Source organism: Diorhabda sublineata, chromosome 8 (genome assembly GCF_026230105.1).
Source record: "Diorhabda sublineata isolate icDioSubl1.1 chromosome 8, icDioSubl1.1, whole genome shotgun sequence".
In the NCBI taxonomy this organism is placed as follows: domain Eukaryota; kingdom Metazoa; phylum Arthropoda; class Insecta; order Coleoptera; family Chrysomelidae; genus Diorhabda; species Diorhabda sublineata.
The window spans coordinates 14021636-14038578 of record NC_079481.1 but is presented as its reverse complement, the minus strand read 5'-3'; the positions used below and the strand labels follow the sequence as shown (position 1 = coordinate 14038578).

Below are 16943 nucleotides of genomic sequence, written 5' to 3'. Positions count from 1 at the left end.
AAGAAGTAAAATTACTTGGAGTAGTAGAGAATTCTCCACTGTTTGGCTTAGAAGTTATTTTGGATGTCGGTATATATGACTGTTAACAATTTTTTGTATTATAAGACTCATAGAGATTGGAAATTAAAATAGATTGTTGGTCTTTATAGAAAAATTTATTAAAATAAAAGCATGTAAGTTGCGTGACGATTCACGTTTGCTATCTTGAATTTACTAATAAAAAATAAAAGTGGTCACACAATAAGTTCAAACATTGACACTAATAACAATATTATAGAATATAGAGTATATTCCACGTTTCACTGGTCATTATTGAAATAGTCCGGGAGGTAGCGTTGCAATTTTTATGGTGATTTCACTTCGATTGATTTTAAGTAAAATTCATTGTTTAGATACATCCAAAAAATAAATAGCGATTCAGCAAGTGCACCCAACGGAGATAGAGTTGTGAAAAAAATTTTATTGTGTTAAAAAAAAATTCCAAAAATGTTTTTACGCCAATTAAAAATTTATCCAATGATAATTTACATAATGATAATTATTGAAACAATAGTCAGCAGGATTGATAAATGATAAAATTAAAATGAATATTTTTATAACTAAATTAATATCAGGCTGCTTGAAATTAATAATAGAAGTTATTTAAACAATATATTAAAAGAAAAAAAGGGTTAGCAGAATATTCGTCAGGGATAAAGTTTTCAGCAGGAAGAATAATAGTATGTGAAGTATAGGTACGCTAAAAGTTAAAATAAAAATGAATATTTTTATAATTAAATTAATATCAGGCTGCTTGAAATTAATAATAGAAGTTATTTAAACAATATATTAAAAGAAAAAAAGGGTCAGCAGAATATTCGTCAGGGAAAAGTTTTCAGCAGGAAGAATAATAGTATGTGAAGTATAGGTACGCTAAAAGTTAAAATAAAAATGAATATTTTTATAACTAAATTAATATCAGGCTGCTTGAAATTAATAATAAAAGTTATTTAAACAATACATTGAATGAAAATAAGGGTCAGCAGAATATTCGTTAGGGATAAAGTTTTCAGCTGAATAATTTATTTGATTGCTTTTCAGCACAGTTAAATACCTATTTTGCGCTTTCAATTGCCCTGCTGACGATTTTTCCACCGGCGGACTATCTGCTGATTTTTTTTCCTTATTTTTTTAACGTAAATAATGATCTGTCAAAGTTTCATTTGACGTAAAATAAAATGAAGTAATTTTATGTAGTCTGCTGACATATAATCCATTATTATCAATCCTGCTGACTATTGTTTCAATAATTATCATTATGTAAATTATCGTTGGATAAATTTTTAATTGGCGTAAAAACATTTATGGAATTTTTTTTTTAACACAATAAAAAATTTTTCACAACTCTATCTCCGTTGATTGAACTTGTTGAATCGCTATTCTTCTTTTGGATGTATCTAAACAATTAATTTTACTTAGAATCAATCGGAGTAAAATGATTATGTCATTTGCAACGCTGCCTCCCGGACTAAAGTATATTCCTTGGTATTTACCAGTAATCTAACCTCCAGTAACCAATCTTAGAACTTTTCATAATCATTCGTATATGTAACTAAAAAGTAACTATAGTCCGTATTTTCGTTTACTTCTATTATAGGAAGGTGGTATTCATTTAAATTAAAGTGTAAATACGACTTATTACTTACATTCCCTAGGTTGGGATAATAGTCACTGCTCAATTTTGACCTTTATTTCACCTTGAGAAGGTCGATCAGATGACAAATTAGTAATAATTTGACATTCTGTCTACTGCAGCCGGTTGTAATCTGGGAGGTGTAATTCTATAGAAGATTTAATTGAAAATAAATTGTAAGTGTAGTTATTAACTGATATTTGTTTACAAATGTAATGTAGATATTAGAAGTCTGCTTTTATTCAACATAGTATCCAATTTATTTTCGTAATTTTGCATGTATGAAACGCTAATGGAGTAGATTGTAAAAGTTGTGTAATACCCAATTTTGTATTTTAACTAGTTATTGAATTCAATAAATAGGCAATAAGTATAAATTTAACATGCAGTTGGGCTCTAGAATATACAATGGTCACTAGTTAATACAATAATTGTTCAAATTGTATATGAATTTTTCTTTCTATTGTAATATTTCCTATGCAATCATTGAAAAAAATTTTTTTCAACCTTTTCTAACTAGTTCACATTTATTTAATTCAGTTAATTCTATCTTTCAACATGGAAGTACTTAGCCCAGAACTTTTTTTATGTACCAAATTGCAATTTTTATCTACTGTTGTGACCCTCTCAGTACTATTAAATTTGAAAATCCAGCCGATTCTTTGCAAAAAACCAATTTTCAATTATTACTAGTTTGACATTGCTTATTAGTCAACAGGCATTCATCCTTAGAAAATGTTTGTTTCAGAAGTAGATTGGTAGAAACAAAACCTAGTATGGAATATCATCCTGTTCTTCATTATCTTAAACTCAAATATGACTACATATCACGAAGATATAAGTAGATAAGTAGTAGGGAAGAGTTTGAATATTGTAAACCTCAAATGTCATAATTCTGTCAGTAATCAGTTAATCAATTTTTGTGATTTTTGTTGTTAAAATTTGTATTAACATTTCATTTGATCATATCAGTGAAATACCTGTACAAATGTTGCTGAAATACTTTTTGTCTCCCAGAAAATTATTACATAATTTCGTCCCAAGTGGACCAATTACTAAAAATATTATCAATATTTTTATGACACATATATTGGAATATACTTTATCAAACAATAGCGTCAAGACATCCCTTGTATCTAAAACACCTTTATTAAACCATTTTCGTTTTATTAAAGACTGCTCCTCAAACTCAAACATGCCCATTAAGAGTATCCTAGCCCGTCAGATATTCGACTCTCGTGGTAACCCCACTGTGGAAGTCGATCTGGTTACTGATTTGGGACTCTTCCGTGCTGCTGTCCCATCTGGAGCCAGTACTGGTAAGTTTTTCAATTTATTCATTACAATTTGGTGATTATCAAGATTACAGGACTCTGATTTTTTTAAAATTTTAGTATATTATATAGAAAATTATGGTGAACAAGAATATATATTCCCTTATAACATAATAATATTGTAACAAAATCGGAGGGGTGTAACCTAATATAGGTAATTACCCAATTTTTGTATTTTATTTTTGAAAGTTTACACATTGTTCTTGCAATTATAAATTATATAAGGGTATATAAAAACTTATTGTTTTTTTTAAAGAAACAAGTTAAAGGTTTCGATTTAATGCAGTTAAATAATCAAAATTTACTTGAGCACTCAGAAATTTGGAATTTTCAGAAACTACCAAAGTGTGAATATATTATAAAGGTAGTATTACTTTTATTATTGCTCACAATTTTTTTTTGTATTTGATTACAAAATGTTATATCATCATTTGAGTCGATTAACATTAATTTTCATACATTAAAGTATCCAAGTTGGAATTTCTGGAACTGTTGATGATATCCATATTGTACACACTATTTAGGCCGACTGCCTATGATGCAAACCATTTGATCTTGCAACAGTTTTGGAACCAAAATAGAACTTTTGACTGTATACCGATACTACTTGTAATTAGTAATAAATCAGTTGGTGCAGCAGTGAAACGTAATTTTTCAATGTATTCAGACACAGATGAGGAGGAAGTCATTGATTATTATCAATACTGCAGTCAACGCAGGGTACTGAGAAAATATTGGATCCATACATAAGTCAAAGTGAACTGTAGACTGTTGATAGCAGCCCAAGAACTGTCTCAGACAGATAGAGCGTTTGAAGCTTTTTAGTGAATGTTGATAATATTTTTTCCCACTTCTCCCACAAATTTGAGATTCAGTCCTTGATTACTCATATTGAAAAAAAAATTAAGAATAAAAAGTAATTTTTAATAAAAGAATGATTTTAAGTTGTAATTTTATTTTATCTTGAAAAAAAGTTTTGATAGTTTTGATATTATATAAAGTAGGGGTCGCTAATTTTACCCCTGTTTAATGTAATATTTAAAAAAACACTCGTGGTTTAGAAGAAAAATTATAGAAACTCAATTCTAGTTACCACCTTTAAGGGTGATATCTCGAAAAGGGGTGGGCTGAGGAAATTTTGTTATAGGAAAGACCCAACTTAATTTCATAGGAACAATCACCTCCCGAATTCAGAAATATCCTGTATATTTAAGATCGTAGACATATGTAATTAGGATAAAATATATTTTAGGTATCTACGAAGCTCTTGAACTCCGTGACAACGTAAAAGGTGAATACCATGGAAAAGGTGTTAAGACTGCAATTAACAATATAAATACCATAATCGCTCCGGAACTCGTCAAAGCCGGTTTAGAAGTAACTGATCAAACTGCAATTGATAATTTCATGTTGAAACTTGATGGTACCGAAAATAAATCGAAATTGGGAGCGAACGCTATACTGGGTGTATCTCTAGCTGTCGCCAAGGCCGGTGCTGCTAAAAAAGGTGTACCATTGTATAGACATTTGGCTGATTTGGCTGGAAATAAAGATATTATCTTACCTGTACCGGCTTTTAATGTCATTAACGGTGGATCACATGCTGGCAACAAATTGGCTATGCAGGTAATAATCTTTAATTTGTTAAAATTGATAAAGAGGGATAGGGTATCAGAGTAAAAAATCATTTTTTTTGTAATTTTTTTTTCTCAAGTATGGATTAAATAATTTCATTCGAACTTTTTCTACATTACTGAGCATACTTTAACAATGTTGTGAAAATTTAGCATGCAGAAATATTGAGGTATAATAGAGCTTCCCTCAGAACGTTTTTTGAGCCCAATGTTCAAGTCTATGTTGTGAATACACTATTTAAGTGATTCAAGTGGTACACGCCCACCATTACGGCTTAATTTTTTTTGAAAACATGTGCGTTATTTACTTTACTTTCAGCTGGTGTTTTCAGAATTAAACTTGAATCAAACATTATTCGGAAAAACTAAAAAATGACATTTTGTTTTTGTAAAAATCGATTCTTCAAAAACCCCACCCTCAATTTTCGAATTTTGGATATGTTGCTTATGAACCCCGGACCTACCTTTTTGTTAAACAGCAGTTAACCAAAATGCCCCGTTCGGAAAATAAGGCCCCAGAACGAAAATGTCAGTTTTGACCTATCCAAGACTCACATACCTTATGTATTTCACTCCCAACGCTTATAATGTAGGCTTTATCGTAAAACTGACAACTCCATCGTATTCAACGTGAAAAAATACATGGAAAACTTATTTCACCCTATTTAGATACATTTTTAGTGGCACTCAGCTTATCCTACAAATAAAAATCGTCAGACTCATTTACAAAATCCAAAATTATTTCCAAAGTTTGTAATAATTTATATTTTCAATCATTTATTTTGCAAAGAATTAATAGAAAGAAAGAAATAATAGATAAAAGACATCGATCCCTTCAAGAGCCATGACAAGTCATCCTCTTCCCTCAAGGGCTCAGGGACCAAGGAACCTACTACCCCAAAGCATCGGTTTTACCGCCGCAACATCAGTGGTGCGGAAAAAAGAAGGAACACCAAAACCAATGTCAAAGCTCATGGCTTAACGGTACCGGATCTCAAGGTTGCCATGATCTCCAAACCTCCTACACCCAGAGATTCGAACCCGGAAGTCCAGGTAAAGCCTAGAAACCCTGGCTTTACGCCCCAGGAACAAGTTGGCTTCAGAAGTCGAATCAACGATCGAATCTGCAGCTGGCCGTTACTCGCGCAGGACAACCCGATACGAGCTTAACGGTTTCTCACTATTCTGTTGGTTATCCTAATTAGCCAAAAGAATCAAGCCAAAGCACCTGAACGACTTTTCAAAGGACATTGGCCTTTTTTAATTTCAAGTGGGGCACAATGGGCTATCAGAAGGCCTATGTGCTTAATGGCCCTTGGCCGTCCTCTATTCTACTATAAACTATGAATGTTAATCTCGTTATTCAACAGCCACTCCTCCTATAATAAAATGTTAGGTTATGTACCAGTTATGGAACTAGAACAGAAATAATTTGTAAAAAATATATAAAAATGGAACATTCCAATTAGTCTTAAGTCAGATTTTAACAAAATGTTTTTCAAACATAAAATTTTCTCTATAAACAGGAATTCATGATCCTCCCAACAGGAGCCTGCAATTTTACTGAAGCCATGCGCATGGGCAGCGAAGTTTACCATCACCTTAAGAAAGTCATCAAGGACAAATTCGGTTTAGATGCAACAGCTGTAGGTGATGAAGGTGGTTTCGCGCCCAATATTCTCAATAACAAAGACGGGCTTGAACTAATCAAAGTTGCCATTGAAAAAGCTGGATACACAGGAAAGATTGAAATTGGTATGGACGTAGCAGCCTCCGAATTCTTCAAAGAAGGTAATTTAAAAAAAATAAGCGGAATGTTTGTTAATGAAAATATTATGTTTCAGGCAAATATGACTTGGACTTCAAAAACCCCAATTCCGATAAGAGCAAATGGATCACACCCGATCAACTTCTCGAGCTTTACCAAGAGTTCATCAAGGATTATCCAATTGTATCCATCGAGGATCCCTTCGATCAAGATGATTGGCCAGCTTGGACGAAAATTACTGGAGCCACTGGGATCCAAATAGTCGGTGACGATTTAACTGTCACCAATCCGAAACGTATCCAAACCGCCGTTGAGAAGAAGGCCTGTAATTGTTTACTCTTGAAGGTGAACCAAATTGGTACAGTGACGGAATCTATTCAAGCCCATAATCTCGCCAAAGCTAACAATTGGGGTACCATGGTTTCCCATAGGTCCGGTGAAACTGAAGATACTTTCATCGCTGATCTTGTAGTTGGTCTTTCGACTGGACAAATAAAAACAGGAGCTCCTTGTCGGTCAGAACGTTTAGCTAAATACAACCAGATCCTTCGTATTGAGGAAGAATTAGGTTCTGCCGCTAAGTATGCGGGGAAATCTTTCAGGAAGCCTCATTAAATCGAAATTTTAATGTCGAAGGGATTATCTGAAATGTTGAAAATGTAGTTGAATATATTGTGAAGAGAATGGAATTTCTTTGTAATCAATTAAGTGGAAACATTGGAACATTATCACTAAAAAAACTTTAGATGTACTGAAGTATTAAATTTATTTGGCGTCTAAAATGTTTTTTTTTTATTTTTCTCAACTGAAATTGAAAACTTATAACTGCTGTGGAACATAGGTAAAGACAGAGTTATCTAAAAAAAGAAGAATTACATATTTAACTAATATTCTCTAGACAAAAGCAGCTGTAAGAAAAAGAAGAATATATAACGTATCTAAACTTCGTTGTAAAGTTACAATGCAGAGAATAACTCATAAAACATCATATTGTTAACTCCTTAGTTGGAAACTGCATAATACTATAAACAAAAAATAATTACAAAGTATGAAAGTATTGGAAAAAAACGTCTCTACGTTACGATGCCATTTTCTATCTCGTTCAAGACACTTACCTGTACTGCGCGCAAAAAATGCGCACAACTAACTGAAGCGCCCGGAGGAGAGAGAACGATACACTATTTGTTTCACTTAGTCGGAACACCTTCCACTTATAGAAACTGTCCATATATGACTTGATTACACTGCTACCTTCTTATTTGGAAATTACTTAATCAAATGGACAAAGGACGGTTATTACTAGAAAAAGTAGTATTATTTTATAGAATAACGTTACACAATAGACAAAACAAGAATAACCTATCCAACTTCATTATATTGCCAACACATTGGTGGGATAATTGCTTAATATAGGCAAAGAAGAATAATTTATTTAACCTCGTTGAACTGTCACCTTTAATTTGTTGACTGCACAATCATATATCTAAATGACAGGATACAAGTCAAAGAAGAATAACTCATAGAACGTTTTAATAAACAAAAAATACTTACAAGGAAAACTTGTGGAACGTTTTGATTTGATGACTGTGTAATAATATAGATAGAGGACTATTAACAAGGAAAAGAAGAATAACCTCACTCCATAACACTACTAACTTCTTATTTGGAAATTACCTAATCATATGGGCAAAGGACGGTTACTAGAAAAAGAAGAATAGTCTATAGAACATTGTTACACATATATGTAATACTCCTCTATGGACAGTGTATAAGTGCTCCGATTAAGTGAAACAAATAGTGTATCGTTCTCTCTCTCTCCTCCGGGTGCTTCAGTTAGTTGTGCGCATCTTTTACACGCATGAAGCATGCGCAGTATAGATAAAGTGTCTCGAACCAGAGAGAAAATGAATACTGTCGACACCGTAACGTAGAGATGTTTTTTCCCATAACACCTGTCCATATAGGAGTATTACAAATATGTATTAAGTATTACATATTTGAAAGTAAAGAAGAATAACGTATCTAATTTTACTATACTAGGACTTTTCAGTAACTATGATTAGATTAACCCTATCATGATCTAAGTGTTCGGAAACTAACCCGGATCACGTTCATAGTTGTTCGGAAAATAACTAGTTAATCGGATCGTTGTCATATATGTTAAGAACGGATTGTTCATTTGTCTATGGTTTTTTGAAGTTTAAAAGTTATTTATTCTCCTCAAATGACTGTCTTCTATTAATTCTCACGAGTAGCGTCTTTGATACGTTACTGAAGTTTTCGGATTTTTACACTTTTTAGCATTTTAGCATAAAAAATAGTTTATTAGTATTAAACTTTAATGCAAAAACCTTGTGAGGGTGTATGTGGATATTGAGTAGCGTCTTTGATACGTTACTGAAATTTGCGATTTTTTACACTTTTTAGCATTTTAGCATAAAAAATAGTTTATTAGTATTAAACTTTAATGCAAAATCCTTGTGAGGGTGTATGTGGCTATTGGGGTATCATATGCACAGCGGGCCAAAGGATCTATTATGTTCCCCTTTCTTTCTGCGATAATGGAGAACCCAGTGTTTACAGCTGATCTTTTTGTTTATCACTCTGCAACTCTTTGGTTGGAAACTGCGTATTGATAAATTGTAAAGAAAATTGCAAGGAAAACATGCATAAACTATTTAACTTCATTTGGTGATATATCTCAGAGGTGGAGTTAAATTTTCATATTTGTAACTACATTTAGCAAAGATGAAGAGAAGCTTAAGTTTTGTGTTGGTACTTAATAGTTTGTGTTTATGTGGGTATATTTTTATTATAGTCCATTCGTTTAGTATATTATAACCATTTTAAATAATTTATTTAAATTTTTGTTAATAATAGTGCGAAAAATTTGGAGGAACTAAACTGTACTAGATTTTTAAAACATGGAAAAAACGGCTTATTTATGATATTTGCGATAAAGCCATCAAGAAAAAACAATAGAAATCGACAAAGAAGTGAATCTTGTCAGTAGGAATAAAGTCATTCATTTTACAATAGAGAAAGAGACTCGTTGGTTTATTTTAGCGAAGGATAAGGACATTTTTATGCAGGATATGGAGGTTTCATGGAACCGTCCTGAAATAGAAAAAAATTCCTACTGGATTTGGATTGTGCTGGATTGTACGAAGATACTGTGGTATCTATTTTTATCTGTAATAATTGGAGCAAAAAATGACTTGTCGAACATCACTCAATAAGTCGTGTAACTAACACACAGATGCCGCTGCCATTGTCAAATCCATATGAAGTTTATGAAATACCAACTTTCAAAAGACTGAGTGTAAAATTTCGTGACATTTCAATTAGTCGGAAAAAAGTAACACTACTTTTGTTATTTTTTGCAAACAATTTCCTGTGTTAATTTATCATTGCTTTTTGATGAAAAGAAAAACTGTACATGCTCAGCAATGGTTTCACAAGTGTTATCCAGACTCTGCTTCGTCGAAAAGAACCATTTATTATTCGTTTGCTGAATTTAAACGTGGCCTTACAGACACCAATGATGGTGAACGATCTTGTCGTCCAATTGAGGTGGTTACTTGGTTATGTCTAATCGTAAATTGAAATTGCGTGAGGTAGCATGAGGCCGTCAAGATATCAGAAGGCAAAGTGTTCACAATTATGCATGAATATTTGACCATGAGAAAGATTTTTTCAAAGCGGGTGCCGCGTTTACTCACAGTCGATCAGAAACAACAACGATTTGATGATTCATATTGGAATGTTTACACGTAATAAATCAGATTTTTAGGAAACATGGATCCATTACTTCATTTCGGAATCAAAACGATCAGCATCTGAGTGGACTGCAGCCGGTGAACTACGCCAGAAGTGTCCAAAGGCCAATTTTATGTCTGGGAAGGTTATGGCTTCAGAATTTTTGGATGCACATGGAATGGAAATGGAAACTATCTTCAAAAGGGAAAGACAATTAATACCGGATACTACATAGAGTTTTTGGATCATTTGAATACAAAAATCAAGGAAAAAACGACCTCATATGCCTAAGAAAAAACCACTGTGTCACCAAGATAATGCAGCTATTCACAAGTCGATGGCAATGATGGTTAAATCGAACGAATTGCTTCATTATCCAACGGATAGTCCAGATCTGGTCCCCCAGTGACTACTGATTTCAAACAAATACTCGCCGGTGAGAAATTCAAATGAAGAACCAATTGCTGAAACTGAAGCCTATTTTAAGGAAAAAGACAAATCCTTCTACAAGTACGGTATTGAAAGTTAGAAAAGCGTTGGAATTATTGTATTGCGTTTAAACGAGATAACATTGATGACTAAAATCGTTTTTTGGCAAAAAATTAGTCACACTAATACTACTACTGAGTTACTGACTGTGTTAGCTTTTCGAAGAGTGGTAAACGAGTTCTCTAGGTTGTAGAAAAATATACAGCACCAATTATTTTTACAATAAGCAAATACCAACCAATATACAAGGTTTCATCAATAGAAAACTTTTTCTTTCTGAAATGCACGTGGCCCCTACATTCCTATACTACGGTTTAATTAGCTCTTGGATAAGGACTACGCTGATCTTCGACTTCGGTATAATGTTTTTCTGGTAGGATGCATCATTCTATCGCATCCTAAGTGCCGGAGTTATGTTTGAACTACTGTTTCGTTATCAACAGTAAAATATTAGGTAGCAGAGTTTAAATGAGGCTGTATGACCTGCGAATGCCAGCATCGCATTGGTAGACCAAATGAGGTGACGATTCCAAAAATATTTAAGAAAATCCACAAAGCGGTACTGGATGATCGTCGACTAAAAGTGCTCGAGCTAGCGGACAAGTAGGCATTGCAAAAAGTACGGAAAATTTGGACATTCAGTTTCACAGCCATAGATGAAACGTGGGTCCATCACATCACACTCGAAGCAAAAGAACAATCAAAGCAATGAATTAAAATGGAGAACCGTCTCCAAAGAAGGCAAAAACCGTTCGATCTGCAGGCAGAGTTATGGCGACGTCTTGAAAAAGGAAAAACTATCAACGGCGAGTATTATGCGAACTTAATGCAACGTTTGAGCGAAGAAAGTGTTATTTCATCAAGATAATTTAATAACTCATACATCCGTTATTGCAATGGCCAAAATTAATTAATTAAAGTTTGAAATGCTACCTCATGCACTTTATTCGCCAGATTTAGCCCCCTCGGATTATTTGCTGTTCCTCTGACTGCCAAAAAATTTCTCGGTAGTCAAAGATTTTTCAACAATAAAGAGGTGATATCGGCAGTTGGGGTGCTTGACGATTCTTATTATTAAAAGAGTATCGAACTCATTGAACATCGCTGGGAAAAGTATATGGATCTAAAAGAAGATTACGTTGAAAAATAAATATTTTTCCCTTTCCCAGGTACTTCTGGGACCATCCTGGTATATCTTCTCATAGAGCACCAATACTTTTGTTATTGTTATAATAATTTTTTAATTATCTTTTTCAACTATTTTAATAACAACCTCTGACATAATACGTAGAAACCTTGTCCGCCACGACTTTTTAGCGGAATTTAAATTTAGTGGTTTTTAAAAAGCATTTTTAACCATACGATACAAACAGTGTGAGTTGAATAAAGTATGGTGATAAAATAATAATTACTAGAAACCTGTTTTTTTATAAACAAATTCTAACTTATATAATTATATAAAACAGCTTGAGCAAATTAGTAGACAACGTCTAGTCCATAAAGATATTTATCTTTCGATTTAATTAGCTACACAGCTAACTATTATATTTTTGAGTCTTTGCATTGTGTTAGGTAACATCTATTACAAATTTGTCTTCTAGGCAGACGCTTTTACATCCTCAATTTTTTGGCGCCGCATTAGAGCAATTTTATCTAATTTCTACTTCCTGTAAGAGCTTTAGAGACAACTGTCGAAGTTCCTTTACTATTACTTAATTATTTTTAATAGACAAAAAAAATCTGCAATTGTATTATGAAGAGAAAAATAAAAACATGTGATAAGGAAATACTTCCTCGAATTATCGTTGGACTGATAGTTTCTATTATTAGTTTTGGCATATTAACAACTGTCTAAGTACTTTTGTAATATAGGTACCTAACTGTCGTTTCCGGTAAAGTTCATTTATAGCAACAACAAAGACAAGTACTTGACTTTTGCAAAGATGTGTTAAAAATCGACGGGTGGTACGGCGCCTAACAAATCTCGTCTGCAGTACTACTAAAAGATCTTTTTTAGTCAGGGGCTTTAGTATACTAGAAAATTGTTGAAATGTGTTCGGTGTGTATATACAGGGTGAGTTTTATTGTCACAATAACTTCGTTATTATCTAAAAAGTATCCCAAAAACTTTATATTATGTTTAGGTAATTTCGTAATAGGAAAATGTGGATTTAAATTTTCCTTGGAAAAACAAATAGAAATAATTAGGGTACCTAGAGAAAATATGAGAAATTATTTACTTGCTTCTGAATCAGTGGTGTACTGAAAAAGTATTTTTAGTATCAACATTGTTCATTTTATATTTTGCATTTAGAAACAAATAATGAATTTTCAAAATTTAGTTAACATGTTTTTCTTTTTAATCATCGTATTCTTCTTTAGCAAATAATTTGAACATATTGCTCATATAAATTAAATACATACTATCAAAAACAAAACCAAGTCTCGCAACTCACTAAAAACTAAAAAGTTATGTTATTGATATAATCCCAAGTCGGTTGATTTATTTTATTCCTAATTACGATATTGTGTAATTAGCTAATCTAAAGGCCCCCATACACTACGGGTAAACACGACAATCTTAACCGAACATTTAAAATTGTATGTGCAAAATTGCCGCTTTTAAACACACATACACTGTCGGAAGAGAACATTGTGTGTTTCACGATGAACCGCAAGGACATAATTGAAGTGGCATTGGTTTTTGCTTTAAAAAAGAAATCATGTAGAAAACGTTCGAAATGGGCAAGAGATTAAAACTGGAAAAAAAGTGACTGGTGTAATTATTTGAGAATGGAGTAAGATAGTTATTTAATTATAAGGGGCATCCAACCAAAATGCATGATGTTAATTGTAAATAAAACAAAAAGTTTTCAGAGAATTATCTTAATATTTTTTATAATGATAGAAGGATCTATGATAATTATGTGTAAAACAAAATATTGTCCAAATGCTCGCCACGGCTTCGGTAGCATACCTCTATCCGATGGTCCATATTTTCAATGACTCTGAGACATAATTGAGGTTCAATGTCGTTAATGTGCCGAATTATCTCATCCTTTAGCTCTTGAACTGTTCTTGGCTTATTGACGTACACTTTTTCTTTCAAATATCCCCAAAGAAAGAAGTTCAACTATGTTAAATCACATGATCGTGGCGGCCAATTAACATCGCCACGACGTGAGATAACATGATCATTGAATTTCTCGCGCAAAAGAGCCATTGTTTCATTGGCTGCTGGAACCACATATCGTCTAGATCCATAGTCTTGTCGGTTAACATTGTCGTGATTGGCCCTTACACTAGCAATTTTAATTGTTCGGTTAAGATTATCGTGTTTACCCGTAGTGTAGGGGAGCCTTAACGAATGCGTGCATCGAGCGCACCTGAAACGAGTGCACAATGATTCGAGCGCACATTTTCTAGTATAAACACGGTATCTTCAATCCTTGAATTCAGCTTGAAATGTTTATTACCGTAAATAAACGAAGAAAAATTATGAACGATCGCAATTTTGTATTCACTCGGATGCAAATATTGCTCGTAAAAAAACATGCACTTTTAATCCTCATAACATAATATACTATTTTGTGAAAATTCAAAATACGCAATTTTTCAATTATTTTCAACCTAATACCAAAAATGCACTAATTTTTTCTATAAATTTTTGTTCAATATCTTATATAATATTGAACATCTGCTCATTTTAGAAAATCTTAGACGTTGCTGATGGTTTTTCGTTTTGTCTTAATGATAATAATTATTCAAAAGCTGGTATGTTTGCCCATCTCTATGACTCACTTCAGCGGATCAAATTTTCTTGTGCGCTCATCGAACGATCTTTCAGATTCGCTAGATGCACAAAATGTTTTCTAAATGTACCTGTGCGCTCGATGCATGTGCGTTCCTCGCACCTTACCAATCTACCATCTTATAGTGACCACATTAATATTAAAAATCTTTTATGTTTAAATAAAATAGATTGATTTGGTCATTGCATAAAAACACAATATAACTATAATTTTTTTTTATTTTAATAGGATCCTGTCTTGTTTAATTTCGAATATTTATTAAACTATTGAGCTCTTCTTGAGTGGCTGAGCTCCAGCTCGCATATCATTTTTGAATGATTTCCGTATGATTGATTTTCTGGTTTTTTACCAATTATGAACATCTGTTATTTAATATTCTTCCGATATGATCTCTCCGACCTCGTTTACGTTTTTTAAACTATCTTTCCACATCTTGAATTCTTAGTTATTCTCTAATATTCTGACTTCTCAATCTTTTAATTGTTTTTTACGTTTTCATTTTATTCGAATTATTGTCTATAATTCGGTTGTTGTTTTCATTACTAACGTCTTACTCATGTTTTGGAGATTCTAATCTTTTTGTACTCTCACAAATAAAAACTTGAGGCTTTTATCATTAAAGTTTTTGTTTTCTCAATTGAATTCCTTTTACTTGATATTGCTACTCCAAGAAAATCGAATTTCATTGTTTGTTACATTAAGTTGTTATCAACAGCTCCTTGAATCTAATCGGATGTTTATCTATGACCAATGTTTCACTCAATATTTGCTAAGAATGTATTTTTTACACGATAGTGTTCAAATTTATCACACGGCCCATATTCACAAAAGAAAGATAGGTATTTGAAAACCAACTGTATCTTCAGCTGGATCACCGCGATTATCTAAAACGAGTCGTGCTCATGAATCTTTCTCACCTGTATAAGTACACCAGCACTCGCAATTACACTGTCTAACGCACTTTTTGTTAGCCAATTGATCCACTTCAGAGTCTGAAGGTAAACAGGTAATTTATAGTTTGTTTTAACTATATTTACCGTACAGCAAATCATACAGCAAATACATACATCATATGATCATATGATGAGAGTTAATCGTGAGGTTGCTGTCGATTGTGAGATTGGTTCAACTAAAAATTGCCTTCAAACTTGTCAACTAGAATCGTAAATAATGATGGAAATCCTCGGAAGTGATGGAAATTTTGGAGAAAATACTTTCGGATAATTGCATCACATCTAGCTATGGCTTTCTCAGGATACATCATCCTATAAAGTCGAGTCTTTATCTTTGGGGCTGCGTTCCAAACTGGATTACAACATAATGTACGATTCCTCTGTATTTCATCTTTAACGTAAGGCCATTAAAATGATGAAGATGATGATAACGCGTAATGGAATTTTATGAAAACACAATGCATTTGGTTCCAGTAGGATAATGCATCATCACACTTTAGAAAAATTACTTAAATGAAGTTTTCCAAGACAAATCTTCGGATTTATCTCCTTTGGACTATTTGTTTATGTGAATATCTACAAAATATTCTGTACAAGACAATCTGATAATTGGGATGAAATGAAAAATTGCGTGATTCCATTTTAACTTTTTATAATAGACTTGAATACAACCAAATAGAAGAATTATTTGAAAAAACTGTTTTTAATAAATGAAATATACAAAATTCACTGTGACGTAACTTTTTTTGTAAGCCCATTATTTAAAAAAAATTAAAAAAAGTGAAAACAAAGAAACTAGATATTTTTTTTATATAATTATTTTTATTTTTCAACATAGTTTTCTCACAAGTTTGTACCCTTGTTCAGTGATGATTTTTAAGCCTTCCAAATAATGGTAGCTTTTTGTAATTTCTCCATTTACTTTCACTAAAAAAAGTCGCCATCACTTTTCCGACCGATGACAAACTATGTGAAGTTTATGTGAAATGGAAATGGTTAGCGAAAAGTACTGCCTCGAGTACATTGTCTAATTCCTGTACCCGATGGTTTTATCACATCTGTCTAATGGTCAAAAGAGATGGAGCCAACTTTTTGAACTGGTGGCTGGAAACAATCGAATTGCGACAAACTCTAATCCACGTATTTCTTCAACAGTACTCTTCTTCATGGTGTTCTAAAGGACAATCTGAGCAAGAACACGGGATAACACATAAAAATCAAGGTAATTTGTACTCTAGTTAATTATCCTTCTTGGTGTTCGGCCTCAGGATCGTTCAGAATCCATTTCATGTAAATTGAAACGAACCAAAATTCTGTGATAAACAATTTGTTTTCTTTCAAATATTTTAACATTCATTATTCATTTGAAGAAAATTTATATTTCGAACTTTCGTCCTCGTACTAATATTTCACTATGTATTACACCCCATGTGGTCTCGAAAAGAATACCCGTCGACTCGTCACCTAGGCTAGACCTGTGTCCAGAAATCGGCTACTTTGACACCCTTTTTATGAAGAGACC

The 16943-nt window shown here is 32.7% G+C and overlaps 2 protein-coding genes across 2 annotated transcripts in view; one reads left to right on the top strand and one right to left on the bottom strand.

Moving 5' to 3' along the window:
* Positions 1–16943, bottom strand: part of LOC130448455 (general transcription factor IIH subunit 3) — a 120970-nt gene that overhangs the window by 32629 nt on the left and 71398 nt on the right. The gene's annotated exons all lie outside the window — the stretch shown is intronic.
* On the top strand, positions 1578–7204 carry LOC130448450 (enolase). The gene is made up of 5 exons (XM_056785842.1): positions 1578–1848; positions 2848–2991; positions 4259–4632; positions 6167–6431; positions 6485–7204. Exons 2-5 carry the CDS (start codon positions 2868–2870, stop codon positions 7021–7023), a joined length of 1302 nt encoding a protein of 433 aa, XP_056641820.1. The 5' UTR covers positions 1578–1848; positions 2848–2867; the 3' UTR covers positions 7024–7204.